Source organism: Phodopus roborovskii, unplaced genomic scaffold (assembly GCF_943737965.1).
Source record: "Phodopus roborovskii unplaced genomic scaffold, PHOROB, whole genome shotgun sequence".
Lineage (NCBI taxonomy): Eukaryota > Metazoa > Chordata > Mammalia > Rodentia > Cricetidae > Phodopus > Phodopus roborovskii.
Genome location: NW_026126567.1, coordinates 15,550,944 through 15,573,485, shown reverse-complemented (window position 1 = coordinate 15,573,485; position 22,542 = coordinate 15,550,944). Strand labels below are relative to the sequence as shown.

At 44.3% G+C, this 22,542-nt stretch overlaps 1 protein-coding gene across 1 annotated transcript in view; it reads right to left on the bottom strand.

Moving 5' to 3' along the window:
* Positions 1 to 924: 924 nt before the first annotated feature.
* The window catches only part of Ptdss1 (phosphatidylserine synthase 1), a 46,777-nt gene continuing 25,159 nt past the window's right edge, over positions 925 to 22,542 (bottom strand). Inside the window, exons 6-13 of the mRNA XM_051202486.1 lie at positions 19,828 to 19,979; positions 15,844 to 15,985; positions 13,836 to 13,948; positions 12,583 to 12,648; positions 8,947 to 9,046; positions 3,963 to 4,031; positions 2,874 to 2,943; positions 925 to 1,353 (exon numbers count right to left, since the gene is read on the bottom strand). Coding sequence (XP_051058443.1) covers positions 1,244 to 1,353; positions 2,874 to 2,943; positions 3,963 to 4,031; positions 8,947 to 9,046; positions 12,583 to 12,648; positions 13,836 to 13,948; positions 15,844 to 15,985; positions 19,828 to 19,979 — 822 coding nt within the window. The 3' untranslated portion in view covers positions 925 to 1,243. The remainder of the gene's footprint in view (positions 1,354 to 2,873; positions 2,944 to 3,962; positions 4,032 to 8,946; positions 9,047 to 12,582; positions 12,649 to 13,835; positions 13,949 to 15,843; positions 15,986 to 19,827; positions 19,980 to 22,542) is intronic.

The window sequence follows — 22,542 nt, the reverse complement described above, 5'->3', positions numbered from 1 at the left end:
GGCAAAGACAGAAATCATCGTGCACCGGGAAATAAGGGAACATTTGTATCTGTGCAAGTCACTTGTTTGAGAAAGAAAATCCAACTTGGTAAGCATGACCATAGTGACAGACAATGGCTACACCTCCACAAGCCCTTTAAAAATACTGTTGTTTTTTTTTTTTCCCTTCAGCATATAGAACACACATACATATGCATTATCCTAAAGTCAACTGTAAAATTCGAGGCTGCTTAGAAACAGTTGAAAGACCAAAAAGATATGGAGAAACGTCACTCTCACAGACACATGTTTGAGAAGATTTTTTTTTTTTTTCATGTGAATTGATTTATTTAAAACAAGGATCCAGGGTGGGAGAATGTTGTAGGAGACCATGGCACAGATGAAAGTTAGTTAGTACTCACTAGCACCTCACATGTGACAGAAAGACAAAGTTGGCAACACACCAGAGAAGGGAAACCAAGCATATGGGAAAGGCACCTCGCCGGAGAGGAGCCACGGTGCCCCTCGCGCACCAGCAAGGTCGCTTGTGTGCACTCGGTCGGGACAAACAGCGTTTGGAATGGAGCTCCGGCTCCAGTGCAAACAGCCAGCCTCCTTCGCACTTAGGCTGCCGGTCATCTGTCGCGTGGCTAGGGACTGAGTATGCTAAGCCGGGACACAAAAGCTCCCCCCACCACCCATTGTTTCTCTAGAAGGAACCCCAAGTTCAGCAGTGGATTCTGGAAGCTTTTAAGCATTCTAACTTGAAAACGCAAAGTAAAAGATGGAAAAAAAAAAAAAAAAAAGCAAACTGAACTTAAACAATCAAATAGAAAGGCAGAGTCATAAAAATAAAACCCAGTGAGCGGTTCATTAACCAGTTGGTTAAGTCGACATCTGAACGAAGATGGTCATACAGCGCCCACAAGACTCATGAGCACAGAGCCATTGCTGGCAACCAGGAGCACACAGCTAGCTACCCTGGTCCTCCCAGCACACTGTATAGCTACCAGCAACCACAGGCCACGTGCTGAAGTTAGGAGACACCTCCTGTTGGCAAAGGACCCCAGTCATGGTCAGCCTAACGTATGTTCAGGGTTATGGGAGACAAGACTTACACTCTCAAACCATGATCCCCAAAGCCCCCTCTGTCCCTTCTGTATGTTCTGTACTTTTTGATCTCCACATAGGAAGGTCCGAATGTGTTCTGCTGCCCTCTCAGGTCTAGGCACTCTCTGGAACGTCTGAGATTAACGAGGCTCCTTCATTTCTTTCCAACTCCGTTGGTGACTTTGGACTTGGAATGCCGGTTCCTTCTTCTGGAAGAATGGCTTTCGTTGTTGCTTGAATGCTTGGGTGGGCTGTCTTCAGAACCTACCCAAAGGAAGCCAACACACGATCACCAGGGGCTCCCGGGGGCTTTGCAGCTGGCTCCTGGGACCCTTTCCAGGCTGCCCTAGCCTGCCCTCTAGAAGCCAGCTCTTACAGGACACTTGCTCTCCCTCTAGTGGCCATCAATAAGTTAAGGCCACAGGAAGCTGACAGGGTCTGGCTGTGCCTCACATATATAGGGCAACCGCCCCCTAAGACCTGGGCCATGAGGAATTTTTATTCTGGCATTATGTAAAACAGACTGGACACAGCATCCACGAAGACCAGAAGTGATAGTGTACAAATGAAAGCCCAAACAAGGGATAATTACAAGTCCAGCAATATCAGTTTTCATCTTATACTTACAACAATAACAGTACAGAGTCCCCAAGCTGTATACACTGAACTGCTAAACAGGCTTTGTAAGCTCTCAGTCAGAAAAGATTCTTGACTTCATAAAATTAAAACTATTAGCAGAGAGAGCAGCATCTTTACAAGCAAGGTATTTGCTGCTCATTAGTGACAGCCTGAGGTTGACATTTTAACACTGGGATGACTCTTTCCTCCAACAGAGCCTGTGACCAGTCCCTACACCAGTGGCTAAGCCTAACCCCATTCCTGAGTTCTGGTTCAGTTCCATGGGAATATTTCCAAAGACAGACATTTACTCCCACTGCCCAAAGGCCCAAATGATACTAAGTATCATTTGTCTTTCTGAATTTTTCCCTTTTTTGCTATTCTTAATAAACGGTATCTCTTCTACTCATGAATTCTTTCTACTGGGGAACCAGGAGTGCCCAGGGCTGGTATGGAACTGGATGGAACCAGATAAGGTCAGTCTGGTGAGCCCCTTTGCCCATACATGTCAACAATCTACAGGGTGGCAGGGAACTAAGCAGAGTTTCACCACCAGCTTCCCATGGTCATCTCTAAGTACGGTTTGTAAAGAAAGCCTTCCTTATCAGAGGTCACATCAAACTCGGTCTCTCAGACTCACAGTCTGCTCCCCTCAGACAATGCTTCTTGGTTTTCACAAGAACTGAACATTACTGGCCACTGGAACCTCTTCACTGTCGATGTTTTCAAAATTTAAATTTTTCAGATAACCCAGTCACCCTAGATCATTACAAAATGCTTCCCAGAGAGAGGCCATCTGAGGGTCCCGCTCACATTGCTCTGAGTCCAGAATAAAACCCATCAAATCCAGCAACCTCTTCTGAAGGGTCATCTCTCGAAAGCTCTCTAAGCATTTGCACTCACTGTGAAAGCCAAGCAGGAGAATGCTCCCATTACGGGGCTTGAGGGAAGCAGACCTCAGAATGGAGTCTCGTCTCACAAAGCAAACTTCTGGCTAGATTCTGTGAAAACTGTGTGTTGCTCAGCAAGCGACAGGTGGGGCGTGATGAGTAGGGCTGAGACTCTCCAATGTCTTCAGAAGACAAACACTGACCCCAAATCTCCACTAGGTCTGAGGGTACAGAGGATTCAATAAAGCTTTAAACAATGAGCAAGACCGTTGTTACCTTTTGAGCCTTTCCCATGATGCCAGGAGATCTCTGGACTGTAAGTGCCATCTTCACACTCTGAATAGGTCTAGAGAGAGAGACACAGGTTTAGAGGACTGGCAGGATGGAAAGAAATGGGGGTGGGGGTTCTCTGCTGAGTGTGACAAAGTTCACTCTGGATTTCTCAGCCAGAAAGCCAGACCACACAGAATCTACCTTCTAGAAAGCTTTAGTTCTGAGGCTGGGATATAGCATGGGCAAAGCCCCGGATTTGAACGTGATATCATGTACATCGAAGCACAAAGTTATGAATAAAGGATGATGGCCATTATCTTTTATTTAAACAAGGGGGTGGAGAGATAGCTCAGTTAGTATTTTCTGTGAAAGCTTGAGACCAGGACACAAATAAAAAAGCCTGACCAATGCAGCTCGTGCTTATTCTAACCAGTGAGAGGGACTGCAAAAGCAAAAGAGTGGACAAGTGACAGAGAGGAATGGTATCTGAAGCTAGCCTCTGGCTTCCACATAAAAAAAGCCCTACCTAACACACACATACACAGACACACACAGACACACACACACAGAGACACACACACAGAGACATACACACACACACACAGACACACACACAAACACAGACACACACACACACAAACACAGACACACACACACGCACAAACACAGACACACACACACACACACACACACGACTATGCTAGTGTTAAAACCCTCTCAGACCACTCTCTAACTGTAAGACACAGGCAGCGCAGGTGGGGAGCCTGGACTGGGACACATAAATAGGTCTGAAAAAGGCAAAAGAGCCAGAATATAAAACAACCTCCAGAATGGGTTCAGGGGTTTCCAACTGCTACGTTCGTTCGTTTTAGCTAATTTTTAAATTTTTTATTTAAATAACTAAGATTTAAACTCCTTGCAAAAGTGGATTAAAAATACTGACCAGGCCAGCTACAAGCAAGCACAGCTGTGTAACAGGGGCACATTCTGACATGTCAAGTTTGTATATGGCAGCACTGACATCACTCCCTAAGGCTGCTGTGCTATTTCTTTCCCTCTGGGTCTCTCAAATGAAGACCACTCCTCCCCTACCTTTTCCCGATGACCATAGTGCTCTGCATACCAAACCATGCCGTACAGGCACAGGAACGTGGTGAAGGCCTGGAAGACAGAAAGACACAAAGTGCCCAGATAAATAACAGTGCACACATACTTCACTTCCCAGAAATTGGGCTTCTGGGAGAATCCTGAGGATAGCTCAGAGCTTTTCTGCCCTATGTCTTCAGGGATATGGCTGAGATGGACAGTCAGAGATGAGCAGGATGGGTTTGGTGGACTGGGGTTGGGCAGGCCATATATGCTCCATTTGTAAGAAGGGCTATGGTGAGACCAGACATATGGCTCCCTCCAGCACCCATCTCTGCGGAGTGCAGAGACTCAGCTTAAGAAGAGGAGCTGGACAGGAAAGTCTCATTCAGCCTTGTCATACACCTGTGGGCTGAGGGACAATGCTGCGCTTACCGCCCTGGCTTCTTGGTACCAGCTGTCCCACCCTGACTCTTGTTGGGGCTGCTTTTGTAGACAGGAAAGCAAAGAAACCGCAAATACTTTGTAATGACGTGAGTGAGATGAGTGACTACCCAGAAGCCAGGCATCTCCACCTCAGCCTTGACTGTTCACCGAGCCGGTACCACGCCTTAAATGAAACTCCAGGGTAAGACAAAAGTACAGACAATTGGCCCTCTGCATGGAGAGGTTCCCTATCCTCAGAGTCAACAAACCTGTTTAGACATATTTTGAGAAAAAAAAAATGTATTGACTCCAAATATAAATACCGTAAAATAATCATCACCATTCCCCAAAAAACAAGTTACACAGTGTTTATGTTTTATCTACACACAATTTAAATGCTATAGGAGGACATGCATACACTCTACAAGCACAGTGACAATGGGAATGTAGGACTCGATGGCTAGTGGATTAGTGTATCCCAGGGGGTGGATGGAATCCTTCTCTCATGGACATTGAGAATACAAAATTTCAAAATGTGTCCAAAAACTAAGTTTAGGAAAAGTCTTTGTCTGCCCAGACTGAGCAGCAAAGGACAGAGGGAAGAAGAGGGTCAGAGAAAAGGGGTCTGAGGAGGGCGAGGAGGCTACCAGAAAGAGCAAGTGAAGTAAACTAAAGCAACCAAACGAAACAGCCTGCTTTCCAGAACACTTACACTAAGCCATTCCCAATACCCAGAGAGCTCACACTATTTCTTATGGACACCTGGGTACGTTGTTACCTATTTATTACCTCATCCCAACCATGGGGACAGGTATGAAAATCACAATTTTAGTTCTTTCCGAGAATTGGAACTTTAGATCTAGAAGGCCACTTCAGAGATTCTTAATCTTCGCACTTTAACCCAGAGAGGTGAATGCCTTCCAGGGCCTCCGGTGGCATGGGGGGAAAACCTGGAGCCAGAACACAGGTTTCCTGATAGGCCAGGCCCCAGATTTAAAGATGTTATTGGTGTGATCAGATACTGGTTCTATGTCTTTACGTCTTCCTAACACCATCCCTCCATGGAGCTCCTCCACCCATGGAGAAAAACAAGGCATCATCATAGAGCAGCAGATGCCAGCCTTGCCCACGTCGCACAGACGCGGCCTGGGGAGTGTAGCATAGGCAAGCTAGAGCAGCAGAATTGTGAACCTATCACTACGGCCAAGAGCCTAAGTTCTGGCCCATTCCTTCATGCCCTCAACGTTTGCTAAGTGTCTCTGAAGTCATGGTTCTCCTGAGAACCTGAAGGAAAGGGATCTCAGCATTCTAGTTGGCTGCCGACTTCTTTACCAAGGAGGCTGTGACAGGGGCACGGCGACAGGAAAACACAAAACCCAACCCCCATGAAAACTAGCAGGTCTCTAAATGATGGAGATTCAAAGAGAAGTTCGCATTTCCTCACTACAAAAACTACGGTGAGTGAATTTATCAGGGATACAATATGTAAATGACTGCTAACCTCCAGAAGATTTTAATACTTGTCCAAAATTTCTAACATATACTAACATTAAATTTGCCATTTTCCACGGAAGGGAAAGAACAACAATAAGCCAAAATGTACCACGGACGGGCCTCTGTTGTATTAGGGTTCTCACAAGGGCACAAGGGAATGTCTTAAGCTTCCCAGAGTAGTGGCTGTGGAATGAGCCTGGAGGTAATGCTTCCCCTGGCCTGCCTTTGCAGATTCTCCCCACCAGAGGTCAGGCGTGCAAGCTCTTTTCTTTCTCATCTCCAGTCAGCCTGCAGCTGGGGCTTTCTCCAATGGGAACCAGTGGACAGAGCAGGCTTTGCAGAAGGACCAGGCAAACACAGGCAGGTGGCAAAGGAAAAAGAGCTCATCATCATGATCACCACACAAAGGGCCGAATGTGGTTGCCAAACCTATCACTTCACCTAGGTACAAGAGGCCCCATTTTCTACTCAGCTTCAGGAGACAAAAGCTTGCAATTTATAGGTTTGCAAGCATACCTGTGGAAATCCAGGCAAGTACCTACTTAAAATGTCAGGGTCTGGATTTAAAGTAGCAATTGCTTAGATTTTGTTTAAAGAGGGATAAGGGAGGGAGAACACAAAACTCTATGGGAAGAAAGCCAGGCAGTCTGAGCCCACAGATGAGGCAGCAGCGAGCATGAAGAATCCAACTTAGCTTTATAATATGGTAACGGACATTAAAATGTATGATGGTGGGCTGGAGAGATGGCTCAGAGGTTAAGAACATAGGCTGTTCTTCCAGAGGTCCTGAGTTCAATTCCCAGCAACCGCATGGTGGCTCACAACCATCCTTAATGAGATCTGGTGCCCTCTTCTGTCATGTGCGCATGTACATAATAAATAAATAATCTTTTTAAAAATGTATGATGGTTACTCAACCACATTATTAGCCAGCACATGAGATGCTTGCTTCTATGCTAATCTCAGATTCTGTGTGTGGTGCCTTGCCTAGCAAAGGGAAGAATTAGGGCCTTTGTTTCTATGGTAGGTACAGTGTAACTAACCTACTGCTCTCGTATGGAATGATTACTACCTCCCTTCTGAGAGGGGAGTCAAGCTTGATCTTTAATAAAGGCATTGGTATGAAAAGTGTTGGGACCTTGTTTCCCGTCTTTTTGGTGGTGAAACATGCAAGACTGCAGCAAGGACTTGCTATATGCTCTGGGTCTTGGATGTTCCCCGGAGGTCCACGTTAGCCGTGGTTCACAGCTTGTTGCAACTGGGAGGTGGTGGGAACCTCTAAACAACAGAGCCCAGCAGGTCTTAGGCCACAGGGGGCTACTCTTGAAGGTGCTGATGTGTCTCTCCTTCCCATTCTTTAAAATTCCACCCTGCTAGTTTGCATGTGGATTGGGTTTCACTTTCTCTTGTTACCATGCCTCTACTGCAACCTTCTTGGTAAAGAAGGGGGCAGCCAACTGGATCACCGAGACTCCCTTCTTTTGGGCTCTTAGGTGGACAATAACTTCAGAGGATACTCGGCAAATGTTGCTGACATAAAGGAACAGGCCAGAGCCCTTTCTTTCACATCTAGCTATCAAGCAGGCACACTTTGCTCTTACTGTGCTAATGACTGTAGATTGAAGCCCCCAAAACAGAGAACCAGAACAAACCTTTGTCTTTGAACTGATCTTAGGTATTTATTACAGAAATGGAAGCTGACCAGCTCAGTGGCCTCTTTTCAAGCTGAGTCCTCTCCATGTCTGTCACACCTGATCATGTCAATTCCATTACAAGGATTAGAACTAAAACAGCCAGGTATGGCATGCTAACTGGCTGGCCCATGATGCACCATGGTAAGAAGTACCTTCTACCACATCTGGGGGTGGGGGCCCCCTGGCAAATCCTTGCTGTGATCCCATGGCTCTCCTATAGCAGGTAAGGTGAGCATCCCTCTACCCATGCAGGCATGTCATAGCCCAGTCCAAACCTAGAGTGACCATAGAAGATCAGAAGCAAAACCTCACATATGTCTAATACCCCAAGTCACTCTTTAAATTGGAGATATTCGCTCCCTGTTACTGCCCAATGTCAAGGAGGGTGGGACAAGATGTAAGTTGCTGGAGTAGGCGGAATTGCTAACCTACAACCCTAAAAATAGACACTGCAAAAATACAAACAAAACAAAATAAAAACACCTTAACAGAAAATCAAAGATGAGTTTAATTACAGGGCAGGATGAAGTTGGTAAGACAGTGAGGAAATCTATAGGACAGAAGAGCTGCTTCCTCCCTCTTACTGCATGAGAGGATGTGCTAGAGACATAAGACAATGCTGTAGAGCAAAAGAGACTTGACAGGTATGACAGCTACTTGGGATGGGTGGACAGCAATTCAAAGAAATGGTAAAAATGTGGAATCTAAGGTCAGGGAAGCCTGGATGAAAAGTGTCTTCTGAACATTAGACCACTGCACTCATGAACTCACAGCATATGGTTTCGGCACAAGACCTGAATGGAATTAGCTAGCCAACATTCCAACACTTCAGTTTCAAAGGTGAGAGTAAAGGACAGAAATAAAAGGATGGAGCTCTGGACTGAGGCCCCGCTGGGCTCCTCTCTTCAGAACGGGTCCCTCTCTTGGGTAGAAGTGTGGCCTACAAAGCAGAACACCTGTGGTCTGATTGCTTCCAAAACCACTCTATGATGCTAAATTGTATATAAACCCATGTATAGTAACATGTATGTTATATTATAAAAGTAATACGGTGAAGGAGAGAACATGGAAACTGTCCTTGTTGCTTCATCAAAGTCCTCCTCGTGTAGGCAGACACACTCCCAGAAGCAAAGTCATCACATAGGTGGTGGACCAGATATTTGGAAACGGCCAAGGTGACCCATTTCAGCTGCTGTATGGCTGTATTTTAGTCTTAAGCTTTTAGACTGGTGTCCAATCTTAAGTTATTAAGAAAATGTCCATGAGCTTCTAAGGGAACTTAGTGTCTAAGAGAATCTTATTTTTTGTATTTCACTTTCCTTAGAGACAGCTAGAGAGTTAGGCTAACATTCTGGGCTGTGTGAGTGATAACTTACCACACAAAGAAGCCAAAATACAACGTAGAGTATCTGGGTCTTCGAGAAGAGATCTTGTCCAAACTTTATGCAAACAATAGCTTCCAGGAAACCAATGACCCTAGACAGACAAGGAGCAAGATGTCCAATGTTAGTTCACCTTATCAGAGCATGTCCTTCGCCAGGAACATGCAACAGAGGGTCTCAAGGTCAAGACATGGGTAGCAGGTCCTCCACAAAATGACACAGTTCCTACCATACTTCTTCGGGAAATATTTTCCCCCTTTTCTTTTCTCTAAAAACCTTGACTCACTGGTTTTTACTACCTAGAAACACTCAACATCAGCTGACAGTGGACCTTCTTGCCAGCTTGGATACCCTCTGAATTTATTATCTTTGAGAGGTGGTTCAGTTTGCTGCTCAGAATCCAGCTACTAGAGGGCTGGTTGTTGTGAGCTAGAGACCCTACCACTATCCTTTATGTGCTGCATGCCTTTGGCATTCATAGGTAGCATTAGCATTAGAGCCCTCTAATGGAGTCTGTCAATACCTAAAGGCGCCAACCATATCCTCTCCTAGTCTTTCAAGAGTTTCATGATTCAATAGCCCTTGTTTTACTGACAACATAAGCCTTTTATGCTCTCTTAAGCAATTTTTCTAAGAACAACAAAAAAAGGTTAACATACAAATAATTCATAATTTCCTTTTAATGAAAACATTACAGAAAAGTATTAGGCCTTTCTTAAGGCTCAGAGGTTGGAGAAAAGAATGGATGAGGTGAGGGTTATGAGTTAGCTGGATTAGAAAGATGGCTAAAGAATGCAGATGTTAAATAACTCCACTTTAGAGAGTCTGTGCTTAGAACAGAATCCAGACAATTATTGGTTGAATGAGTATCTGGGTCCCCCTGTCCACCGGCATCATCAAATACATGGCTGGTTCTAAACAAAAGACTGTTTGCAATTAAACCCATTTCAGAAAAGCAGAAAAAATTAACAGAAAGTATTCTTGATACTATCTTCTAGAGCTTGGGATTCTCTTTTTCTATGTCTGCACCCAAACAAAGTTAAATGGTAGTCACCTGGAAATATTGGAGATCATGCTCCTTAATTACCATGCCCCTGGAAGCCCATGCTTAAGCATCATTTGAACTCATACATTGTTAGAAAAGATTTAGCATTCCAATCTTGAAGTCTAGGCCATGATATAACAGTAGACAACAGCTGTCTTTTATAGCTTTAGCCTATGGTGCTGGTAAGAATCAATCTCGTGCTGGGATGAAGAACAATGAGGCTAAGTCCAGGACTCAAGTGTGAGTATCTTCACTTGTCATCAAAACATCTTGAGCAGAGCATGAGAATTCTGATACTTCGTTCAGATTTTCAAAAGGCACAGTGTTATGGTTTGCCTGTAAAACATCACCCTCAAGAAGCTCATGTTTAATATTAATACTTGGTCTCTAGCTAGTAGTGTTGTTTTAGAAAAATATGGAACCTTTAAAAGATGGTGCCTCACTGGAGGAAGTGGACATCTGGGAGACAAACCTTGAGGTTTATAGCTAGCTCCATTTCATGTCCTCTTTCTGCTTCTACAGAGATAGGAGCTCTTGATGCCTTGACACATTCTGCTACCTGCCTTCCCCACCAATAGAGACTCTACCCTCAAAGTATGAGACAGAGGAAACCCTTTCTCCTTTAGGATGACTTCTCAGACATTTGGTCACAGCAATGAGAAAAGTAATTAATTCACAGGACTAGCCGACTAGTGCTGGCAACAAACCATTTCCAACACACACACACACACACACACACACACACACACACACACACACCATTTAAACAGAAGCCTCATAAAATAATTGCAACCATTAGTAAATAAAAATTATAGGAGGCCATTGTTTTCAACTAAGCTCTTGCCTCAGGTCCCAATAGAACAGGCTGAAAGTCAGGATGGAGTCACTCATGCCAAAGAAGTTTCCCATCACCAAGCAGAAAACAAGGTATTTATCTGATTTAAGAAACTGGGATTAGAGATTACAAATTGTAAAATGTGCCAAACAGGCCAATTTCATAGGCCTAAAATTATTTTCTTGATAATTGCATAACTGCAATTTTGCTACAATTACAAATGGTAAAAATCTGATATGCAGGATATCTGATTTCCAAACCCTGTGAAAGAGTCATTCGACCTCCCCAACAAGGTTGTGACCCAAAGGTTTAGAACTGCTGCTCAAGACCCTGGAACTTAATTTTAATCACTGTCCTATAATAAGGCACACTTTTCTATAACTGTGCTTTCTGCCATGCTTAGCCTTGTTGACTTTGCTGTTTCTTCTACCCACCTGGACTATATTTCTTGGATATGCAATTAGAAGGAAATTGTCACATCGCCACCCACCTGTCTGACCCATGTCTACTTCCACTAGTAAACGGTACACTTCTATGGAGAAGACCTTTGCTGAAGACATGTAAGCATGAAGGAAAACCTGAACACGGGGGCAATCCCTTACAATGAACAGAGCTCACACGGCTGGGAGGACCCCTTCAAAGGACATAGGGAGGAACAGCTAACACCCCTCCTTTCCAGAACTAAACACATGACATCAGAGGACCTCCTCTGTCAGAGTTCCACCAGAATCTTAGACCTGAATTCTCCTCCTTCCCACACAGCACTAAACAAAGGAAACTTAATCCACCTGGTCATTCTTAAAGCAGCAATTGCCTGGGCAGGAAAATAGGCTCACCCGCAGACTCAGGAGAAACTAGTGACAATGGCCCTTTGTCTCCTGGGGGGGGGGGTGGGGTGGGGTGGAGAAGAACTTAGTGAATTCTAACTTGAGTGTCTACATCTTTATTCTTTAAAATCATAGAGAACCTCTTAGAATCTTCATTACCATGCCATGTTTATACACATACAAGAGAATTCAGAAGGGAAGGCAAGATCACAACAATCATATCTGGATCATCTTTGCATGAGAGTTTCTTTTATATTTTGCTTAGACATTTTAACCATATGTGCAAAGATTTCTAACTCTGCCTGAAGTCACTTATTCTATACTTTCACACTCAAATTAGAACCTAGATTAGGTCTTGAACCTAGGCTATTGGGAACTGATCTTCCCACACAGATTTTCCCAGATCCCTCCTGAACTCTGGATGTGAAATAAGATGGCAGATTGCTGGAGTTTAAGCAGCAGAATGACTTACCTGACACATGGAAAAGAGGCTCGTTCACCCACAAAAGGGCTTGGAGGAGGGATAGGGAGTATGAGACAGTAAACAGTATATTAACTAACAGCATATTGTACCCACAGTTTGCAATCATGTGGCGTGATAATTCTTGGAGCAATAATATTATACTTTGGCATGCAGTAAGTTGTTTCACAGGGACCTTCGACGGTCAAAATAACATGAAATGTAGCTTAGCCCAGGACAGGATGATGTCCCAAACTCAAACAAGATTGAGAAATTCAATTGATCCATACTGGATCTAATTTATTTTGTAAAGGAAGGACTCTTGAGTTCTTTGGGAAAAAGTTTCTGACCTTCAGCAACTTCCTTTCTGAGGAATTTACACTAGAAGACTCCAAACAAGAAACATTCAGAGAAATTTAGGGGCTCAAAACGCTTTGAAACCCCTGCAATCACAGATACTCACCCAAACACCCAGCACTGTGTCCCTACACGCTTGCACTGTGTGTCGGTGAGGTAAGCATAGTACTGTCTGAAAGAGGAGAATGGGGATTCATGAGCACCTCTACAGGCCAAGGTTCTACACAACGGCATCACTTTCACAAAGGGAATAAAAAACCTGCCCTGCCTCGCTTATCACATTCCATCTGCCTGGTCTAGTTCCACTCAAGGGAACAGCCAGCCAGGGTTCTTCAAACATTCCTGTAAGAGATTCTGAATTTGGGTTGGGTGAGAGTGAAGGGAACTCACTTTACAGGATCACACTGTTGGCAAAGACAGCAATGGTCCAGCACCATTCCCACTGCCCTGGGAAGTCAACCTGGGCCTGACCCAGCCTCTCTGTAGGGTGGAGACCACCCCAGAGGGTCAGCTCCAGGCTTCTTCAACGGTCTCTTCTGGCATCCTCAGGGTTACGGGTGCTGATTATACAAGTCAAAACATAGACATCTTTGCCTTGCTGGAACTGGAAGGGCCCCAGCTGCATGACTCTAGATGCATGACGGGATTTTGGATGTTGCCACCCACTGACAGAACTACATACGAGCCAGAGACCGCTTTCAGATGTTTCTAGTTGTGACACGAAGATAAAGACAGATACAAGACACTTTAATAAGTGACCAGTATACAAACTATACCAAAATACTAGGATGAGGCATTTTGTATAGCTCTTGAATTAACTCATGTGAAATATGTGTTTACATGTACCACACATTTCAATACGGACCGGCTATGTTTGGTGAGTGGGTGTCAGATAAGACAGTGTGGTGTGGAACCCACAAGTACTCTGAGCCCTGTCCATGTCTGCAGAAGGCAAGCCAAACAGGAGCTCACCATTTGGTGGGTGGGAAGGGGGGGGTTCCCTTGAGGGTTTGAGAGACTCTGTGGCAAAGAAATATAACATTTGCACACAAACTTTTCTACTTACCAATAATCTCATTTTTTAGGAAACCCAGTGTCACCTTTAACGTTTTGTAACAGCAGGGACAGACTGCAGGGCATTTCTACGGGAATGCCATGAAGTGACCACTATCTTGTAAAAACTCTCACTGTTATACTGGGGTCTTGGATCAAAACATTTTCTTGATATTCTGGACAATTATTTAGAACAATATTTTCACAGAAAATCTGTCAGTTGATGTGACAGCCCTTATGCTAGGGACGAAAACACAGAGCAAGTATATTTCCTTAACAAATGGCAGTGGGGATGGACAGAATTACCTCACTGTAGGAGCTGTGATGCAGCCGATGAAGAGAATTCTGCACCAGCTTAAGGGATGGCTGGCTTGGAATACAAAGATGTGCTTCAAGAAGAAGGTATTCAACTCAGTCAGCTGAAGAAAAGAGAGATCAGTCACCCCGTGCCAGGTTACATCATCTGCATACATTCCTTAAACAGGCTTTCTAGAGCTAAAAATAACCAGCATGCCCAAAGCATCCTCGTTAAATATATGGGGTCTCCCAGAGATTGATAAAGTAGTAAAAGATGATACATAACCACTGACCAACTGGGAGCCGGTCACTGTGTGTGCGTGCATGTGTGCGTGTGTGTGCATGCATGTGTGCATGTGTGTACGTGTGTGTGCGTGCATGAGTGCGTGTGTGTGTGTGTGTGTGTGTGCATGTGCCTGTACATGTATGACTGGAGTGGTGGGAAGGTCATCAGCTATTTGAAAAGTTTCCTGTTTTGCATTTCTGTCACTTCATTCCTCCGTGTGACCTTCTGGGACAGTCAGGACAGACTTTTGAGCCCAGAACAGATTGTACAAATCAGTACTTCTATAGTCTTAAGGAATCAGGCCAGTCTAAAGAAAACCCAACTCTAGATAAATCAGCACCGACCTAAAGACACTTGAGGTCCATCTGAGCACTCACTACCTGAGGCATGTAGTATGTATGTTCAGGGCAAAGATGCAACTTCTGTTGGAGGTGCTCTGAGACAGGGTCTTGCTCTACAGTGCTGGCTGACCTGGTACCGTGCAGCCCAGGTTGGTACTGAACTTGCATCAAACCTCTTGTCTCACTCTCCTGAGCGCTAGGACTACAAGCGTGTGTCACCACTCCCACTTTTTAAGACCTTTTTAAAAGTATTGTTCTTGCAGTTGGTTGAATCTTCAGATATGGACCTTATAGGTAAGGAGGCAGAGTGACTTCTCCAAACCATAGCTATGGTTTACTAGCTTGTACTTCTATAAATATGGACTCCATCTATCAAGAAAGGAACTGCTTTCCACATGTGGACAAGATTTTTCACTCTTACATGTGATACACACTGATCTTTTCTGTCATATTTTAATGTTTTAAAAATTACCATTTATTTACATACTTATTCCATATGTGGTGTATGTGCATGTGCAATACAGTCAATGTACGTAGGTCCTAAACTTTTATGTTTGATGATTCTGCAAGAACTTTTAAGCAAAATGTACTTTCCCATGGTGAGTCTCCACAAGCTGTGACAACCCCTGGAGACAGGAAGGGAAAAAAAAGTCTGTCTCCAAAACCAGAGACGAGAGAATCCTTTCCCATCGACTACTGGGATTTCTTACATCTGGAATGCGCCTCTCCCTCAATCTGCTGCAAGACTCACACTATCCATGGGTCCCATTTCCACAGCTTTCCGAAAATAATACCCACCGGGAAAGGCTGAGATACAATTTTGTATAAGAGAGAGTGAATTAGGAATATAAGAAAAGATTCAGTGGTAGAGTGCTTGCTTCTAAGCCTCTAGGAAACCCAGTCGTGCTTCCTTCTAATTAAGGAAAAGACAAAGCTTAATGCCAACCCACTTATTGTCTCAATTTTATAAACAACTGCCCCCAGTATCTGTTGAGGATGAGTTCCAGGGCATTCCCTGGATACTAGGAATCTATACATCTATACCCCACACTACAAAAACTAAAATTAAAAATTAATAAAAATTTAAAAAAAAGTCTTCACACAGTTCTTTTGGTTTTGAAAATATTTTTCAGAACAGTGGGTGATGGGTGGTAAATATGACCTTTTCCAGGAAATAAGTTCTTAATTTGTAATTCAGAGACTCCAATTTTATAATTTCTCTACACTGAAGCAACTCCTCAGACAGTAACCTAGATTGTAATTACCCTATATGCCAGCCACAAATTCTCTTCCAAAGTATCCAGTTGACATGAAATGTTATCTAGCATTAATTCCAGGAAGATTCACGTTTTGGTTTTTACCCCCTTAGAATGCGCATCTCTAAGATTACCTGCCAGATGATCATGAAAAGGTATATGCCAGCCACTCTCTGAAAGGAAGACTTAGGATCAAACCATCTGACATAAGTCCAGCTAGCAGGAGTGAACTGCAACACGGCACGTTTGATCTTCCCTGTGGTGGTATGGATGTCCCTGGAAGAAGAGAATGGGAACCGTGAAATCCAGGGGTAAGGAAGAGGGAAAAAGGAAAAACTGCACTGATAATATTCCAGCAAGTCCACAGGACAGAGAAGACCCTTCCTAGTGGAAGTCCACTGGATCAGGGGGCTTTGTGAATGTCAACGAGATCAGAGATCTGGATGCTGCTAAGAGGGGGCTAAGTCTGTGAAGGGGTGTCAAAAGAAGTTAACAGGAATTAAAGATGCCATGGAGGGACCCAGGAAGAATGTACATGGAACAAGTATACTATTCCCTCCCACTCCGTCTCCCGAGGGCGTGTTGTGGTAAAAGGGCTCACATTTCATGTTCTTGAGCTTACCAAAGTCATTTATTTCTCCCTATCCTTCCCCAGAGTTTGTGGTAACAGAGATGTTTAACTTTTCATGAGTTTAATCCTGGGAATCACACGTTCAAATGTCTCCTTACACATGAGAAGATTTAGGTTCAAAGATGGTGTAGACCAGCTTTGTCAACACAGGTCTGCCAGCCCTCCAACTAACCGAAACCCAAGCCATTTAATTACCTGGTGGTACTTATAATTCAACTGAGGTTTATACTGAGGACTCTTGCATTTAGACTGTATGCTCAGTGTCAATGACATAAATAACAACATTCCAGACTGTTCCTTCCAGAAGGAGAGAGGTGGAAGACAGTGGGAAAACAGGTCAGGTCCTTCATCCACCCGCCTTATGAGTCTTCCCAGCATAAGGGGGAGCTGGGAAGATATCCAAGCAAGGTTGGAGGGATGACAGCAGCATGAAGAGAGTATTTTCAAAATGCCAAATGTAACAAAACAGAAACTGAAATACAGAGCAACCCCGAAACAGATTATTTAATGTACTGAAGAGGTTAATTTAGTTTAAAATAGTCTATATTCATTTATATGTTTATGTGGCTTTGAAAACATTGAGCCTTTGCTTAGTGTGGGCTTATATTCTGGCATCTTGACAAATGATTCTAAAGTTGGACTTGCAAGGAAGTACTGCGGCTGTATTTGAGTCAGCCTGGTATATAAATTTGCCCTCCACTGCTTAGTGACTGTGCCTCCTTAGGCAAGTTACTGAAGCTGGACCTCGCCATTACCATCCCAAAGAGAGGAGCAGTGTCTATCCTCAGGATTGATGCAAGCTCGAAAGTGACACTTTGCTCCACTTACTCGGAGCAATGTCTAGTCCAGATAGTGTTACAGGGTAGATCACTTTTAAATAATTACAAAATCCTCAAGTCATTAGCAAAGAAGGGCTTATCAGTAAGCTAAAGAGGCTAAATAAACTACATGATTTATGGCAAAAAGTATAAAATCTCTCCTTTGTACCACATACCCACATAAATCTGACCTAGGCTGAACATGGTCATACAGGCTTATAATCCCAGCATGCAGGAGGCTAAATCAGGAAGATAGAGTTCAAGGTCAGTCCGAGCTATGTTAGTAGATTCTATCTAAAAAAAAAAATCAACAAGCAAAACAAAACACAGATAAACAAACAATAAACAAAACTCTGAGATAGATCAAATATATTTTTTCTAATGAAAAACACACAATCAAAACACTGAAAGTGGGCAGACCTGCAATTACAGCTAGCTACTAAAAGCTTGAGGCAGGGGGATTACAAAGTCAAGGTGTGTCTGGGCTACAGAGGGAGCTCAAGGTCACCAGAGCAATTTAATGTGATTGGAGATGAAGAGGGCTGAGTATGACTTGGTGGTAGAGAACTTGCTTAGCTTACGCAGGTACTGGGCTCAGTCCGACTACTGTGGGGCTGGGGTCTGTCAAAACGGAAAGCAAAGTACCACTGGTGGCAACCTGCAAGCACTCGTGAACTACAAAAGGCCGTGAAAAAGAAACTCCGGAAGAACTGGGCGGAAGTCCTTTCCATTTCACGTGGGATGAACCTGAAAGGTTTAAAAATCCATTCCAGGAAACAGTGAGTGAATACACGTACACACTCAGGGTGGGTGAGACCGTAAATCGGTGACCTCCACTTGTAAGAAGCTTCCTGTTAAAAGGAGAAAGGACTGGAAATGCAGAGAGAGGTATATAGATGTACCATGATGTTCACTGTTAGCCTTTGTAACTGTAAAACCTTCGAGACAAAAAAAAAAACTACTAAATGACCACGAACCACTCACTATTTTATGGTTTGTGTATAAATTGAAACATATATGGAAAGGCCCTTTAAAGTCATCTTTGGGAAGAATATTGGCTGGTTTGGGGAAATGGTCACATTTTGTGATGTAAACATCTAACTCCACCATCATACCCTTAGCCCTTTTCCTCAACCACGGTCCCTGCCACAAGCTAAGGAGCAATGGATGGAGCAACAAATAAAGCAGAAGTAATGAATGAAGCAATCAGAGAAGGAGGATGAAGTAGTGAATGAAGCAATGAATGAAACAGAATGACGTAACGGCAGTGACACAAACTGCCCTCCTACAAGCACAGAGTAGGGGGGGCTACCCTCAAACTAGGGCTAAGGTAAGCTTCCCTGATGAGATGACAAGTAAGCAGGCTCAGCAGAGGAAAAGCAGGGCTAGCCTAGTCTCCATACTGCAGACCAAGTCCCTAGTAAAGGAGCCTGTGGGTGGCTACGGGGCTTTAGATTCCTGCTGTGGCACGGAAAGGGCCTGCCCTCCCAGTCTCTGGGTAGAGACTTTGAACTTAAGACTAGAGAAGCCGCAACAGACGTGTGTGGTGGTTTGGATGAAAATGGCCCCCACAGGCTCATATGCACGCACGGAGTGGCACTATTAGGAAGCACAGCCTTGTGGGAGCAGGAGTGGCCTTTTTGGAGGAAGTGTGTCACTGGGGGGTGGGGGTGGCGGGGACTTTGAGGTTTCTGATGCTCAAGGCAGGCCCAGTATCACTCCCTCTTTCTGCTGCCTGTCAATCCAGATGTAGAACCTCTGGGCTCCTTCTCTAGCACCATGCTTGTCTACATGCCTCCATGTTTCCCACCATGACCAGAATGGGCTGAACCACTGAACTCTGTAAGCAAGCTCCAATTAAATGCTTTCATTATAAGACTTGCCGTGGCCTTGGTGTCTCTTCACAGCAATAAATCCCAATCCCCAACTAAGACAGGGTGTGTGACAGGACAAATCTAATGTTTTTTGCTTGTTTGCTTGTTTTTTTTTTTTTTTTTTTTTTTTTTGGTTTTTCAAGACAGGGTTTCTCTGGATTGCTTTGGAGGTTGTCCTAGAACTTGCTCTGTAGACTAGGCTGGCTTTGAACTCACAGAGATCTGCCTGCCTCTGCCTCCTGAGTGCTGGGATTAAAGGCGTCCGCTACCAATGCCCAGCTAAAACCTAATGTTTTTTAAGAGCTCACTCAAACAACAGTCTGATAAAAAGTGGAAAAGCCTTCCCTAGGGGCAGACCATTTAATCAGTGGATAAGAGTTTGGATTCAAGCTGAGGAATAAAATTAAAGGAGTGGCTGAGAGAATTATTCCGAACCAAAAGGGTGCTCAATGAGGAAATAGTAAATGATTTAGCATTTTCTAGACATGTTTTTCATTTTTTGAGACAGAGTCTCACTATGTAGCCCAAGCTGGCTTGAAATACACTTCATAGCCTTGACTGGTCTTGAATTTGCAAAATCCTCCTGCCTCAGCTTCCCAAGGGCTGAGATGACATTTGTGAATCACAACACCCAGCAGCATTTTCTAGAAGCATGTTTGAAATCAGATTTATAATCATCTCTGCTTCAACTGCCAATGCACCATTCATCCATTATTGTGAGAGCATACTAAAACCCATTTGTACTAAGGCCCAATTCATACATAACGCCATGAAAAGGTTCCAAAGAGGACTCACTTGAAGCTTGCCCAGTGGTAAGTCCTCATCTCCAAAAATCGGCAAACCACCATGCCCAGCCAGATGCCACCACCATTGCACAACAGGATGTCCAGAATGACCTGATCCCACCAGCACTCAGCAAAGTTGGGCAGCAGATGCATGAAGAAAAGCTGAGGAACGCAAGAGGGGACAGTTGGAAAACTATTGTCAATGAAGTACCATGCATATATACTCTTTATAATAACACAGTTTCAAAAATATGCGTTTCCTTTTCCCCCCCGAATGTATATAAAAGTAACACTAACAAAGCCTGAAACAGGCTCTTGCTTTTTACATCGAAAGGTTTCTGCAAACAACATTTACCCAAATAGCTCTCCTTTGAAAACAAAGGAAAATAAAACAAAACCCTGGTTTTCAAGAATACTGGCAGCCCCAGTGAGTCACACTGGCTAATGACACAAGAAAGCATCTTTATGGAGAATAAACAGAAAGGTTTAAAAGCTGACAACGGAGTGCTATAAAATCCTCAGAATGGGAAGCCTGAGAACACAAGCTATGTGTCTGGGAACAGTTTCGATATGGTGGCCAATCAGTGAGTAACTGTAAAAGCAGAAGGTTGGGCTGGGCGGTGGTGGTGCACACCTTTAACCCCAGCACTCGGGAGATGGGGCAGGTGGATCTCTGTGAGTTCGAGGTCAGCCTGGTCTACAAAGAGAGTTCCAGGACAGCCAGGACTGTTAAACCCTGTCTCCACTCCCCGCCCCCCCAAAAAAAAAAAAAAAAAAAAAAAAAAAAAAAAAAGAACAGAAGGCTGCTGATGGTATAATGAAGGGAACTGAAAGGCTAAACAGGACATTTAAAGTATTGGTGCCCAGCAACGCCACCTTTCAGCAGGCACCATGGTATTCATGGTGGTCAGATAACAGGAAGTCTAGGCTGAGTATCCAGCAATGTTAGATCTCAAAATAAACCAGACTTGGCAAGTGCTACAGTGGTGACATCAATGGACTGTGGTGACAAGATGGGCACTGAGGATGGTCTCTGAAAGGAGGCCACATTGGAGTGGGAATGTGAACAGAAATGACTGAGTTCAAGACATGGAAAAACAGGCCATTCCTGAGAGGGCCCCAGTAAGATCAAGAGTGAGAAAAGGTCTCTTGGAAACTGTTTTGTCTGAAACAAAAGGTGTGTCAGCTGCGTCTGAAGCACTACACCCTACTGAGAGAAGATCCAGCTAAAAATGAAATTACAAAGATGTCATCACTAGTAACAGTGAATCCTATGAAGTTACAGCAGTGCAGTAAAGCATTCCTTCCGTCTGTCCATCATTAGCAAACACATTTCTTCTTGAGGTGCCTACAACTGAGAGGCCACAGGACAACCACTACTGCGTGCTGGGACTGTGGCTGCTGTGTTCCTTCCATTAGGAGGGGATGGCATTACCAATGATGCCCTTTTCCAGGTTGTAAGCAACCAGGCAGAGCTGGAACACTAGTCCTAAGATTAGGAAGAAAGAAACTACAGAAGCCAAAGAAACAAAACTATGGCCAGGCATGGGCATGGGAAGACACCCTTCAGCATGGGTGCTTCCTGAAAGGTAACAGATTCTGGGGTGAGATGGAGTTTGGGAGCATGGGCACCTTCATTTACTCACTCAAAACAGAATTGTGGGTTACCTGTGATGTGTAAGGTATAGTACTTGGATGTGGGACATGTGGACATGAGACTCGTGCTCTTAAGGGAGAAAAGAGATGCCTAGGAAAGGTCTAAATTTGTTTTTTGTTTGTCCGTTTTTCTAGACAGGGTTTCTCTGTAGCTTTGGAGCCTATCCTGGAACTTGCTCTGTCGACCAGGCTGGCCTCAAACTCAACAGAGATTCACCTGCCTCTGCCTCTCAAGTGCTGGAATTAAAGGCGTGCGCCACCACTGCCCAGTGTGAAAGATGGAGGTGTCCTTTCTGCATCTAATCATGAGATATGTAGTGGAGGGATAAAATAGGCACTCGTTCAGGTACAGCCAGAGAAACAGCCAGAGAGAGGGAAGGACTGGGCCCAGGCTCTGATGGATAAAGTCTTCAAAAATACAAAGAACAAAGACAGTTGCACCATAAGCTTGGGAAGATGGGCTCAGTGAGGCCAGGATGGGAGGTAGTAGTCAGTTCCGCTTGGGACTCATAAGCTGACTCTAAAGAGCAATGGACCACTAAAGAGTTTGTAGGAAGAAGTCTCGATATGATGGAGGATTGAAAAGGCTCACTTTCACAGAGTGTGAAGAGAAACACTTCAGCAAAAGATGGATCAGACATCGAGTGGCAGAAGAGGAATGAAAGACTTCCCAGGTCTTTTGGACCACAGGATGCTGGGGAGCAGCAAAGAAGGGCAAAGGTACCCCTGCCAGGTGAGGGAGAGCAGAGGAGGCTGGGAACTGCCAGTTGCCTTACAGTCATAGAACAACTGGGAGAGGACGTTTACCCAGGTAGAATGTGATATAACGGAAGAAAGGCAGAGCGTACATCTGTGATGGAGGTGTGGTTCTTCTACAAACTCAGTTTCTTCTCTCTGTACAATGGGAACATATACACACCACCTCTCCCCACTAATTAGGAGGTTTCTTGATGGGATGTAAGGGACTGAGCAGCGCTATGGACGAGTAGCCCCATCCTCTCGGAATCCTCATGCCCTGGGCTCCAGTTCGTCAGAAAGCAAACGGACTTGGAAGTGTAGTCATTGTAGA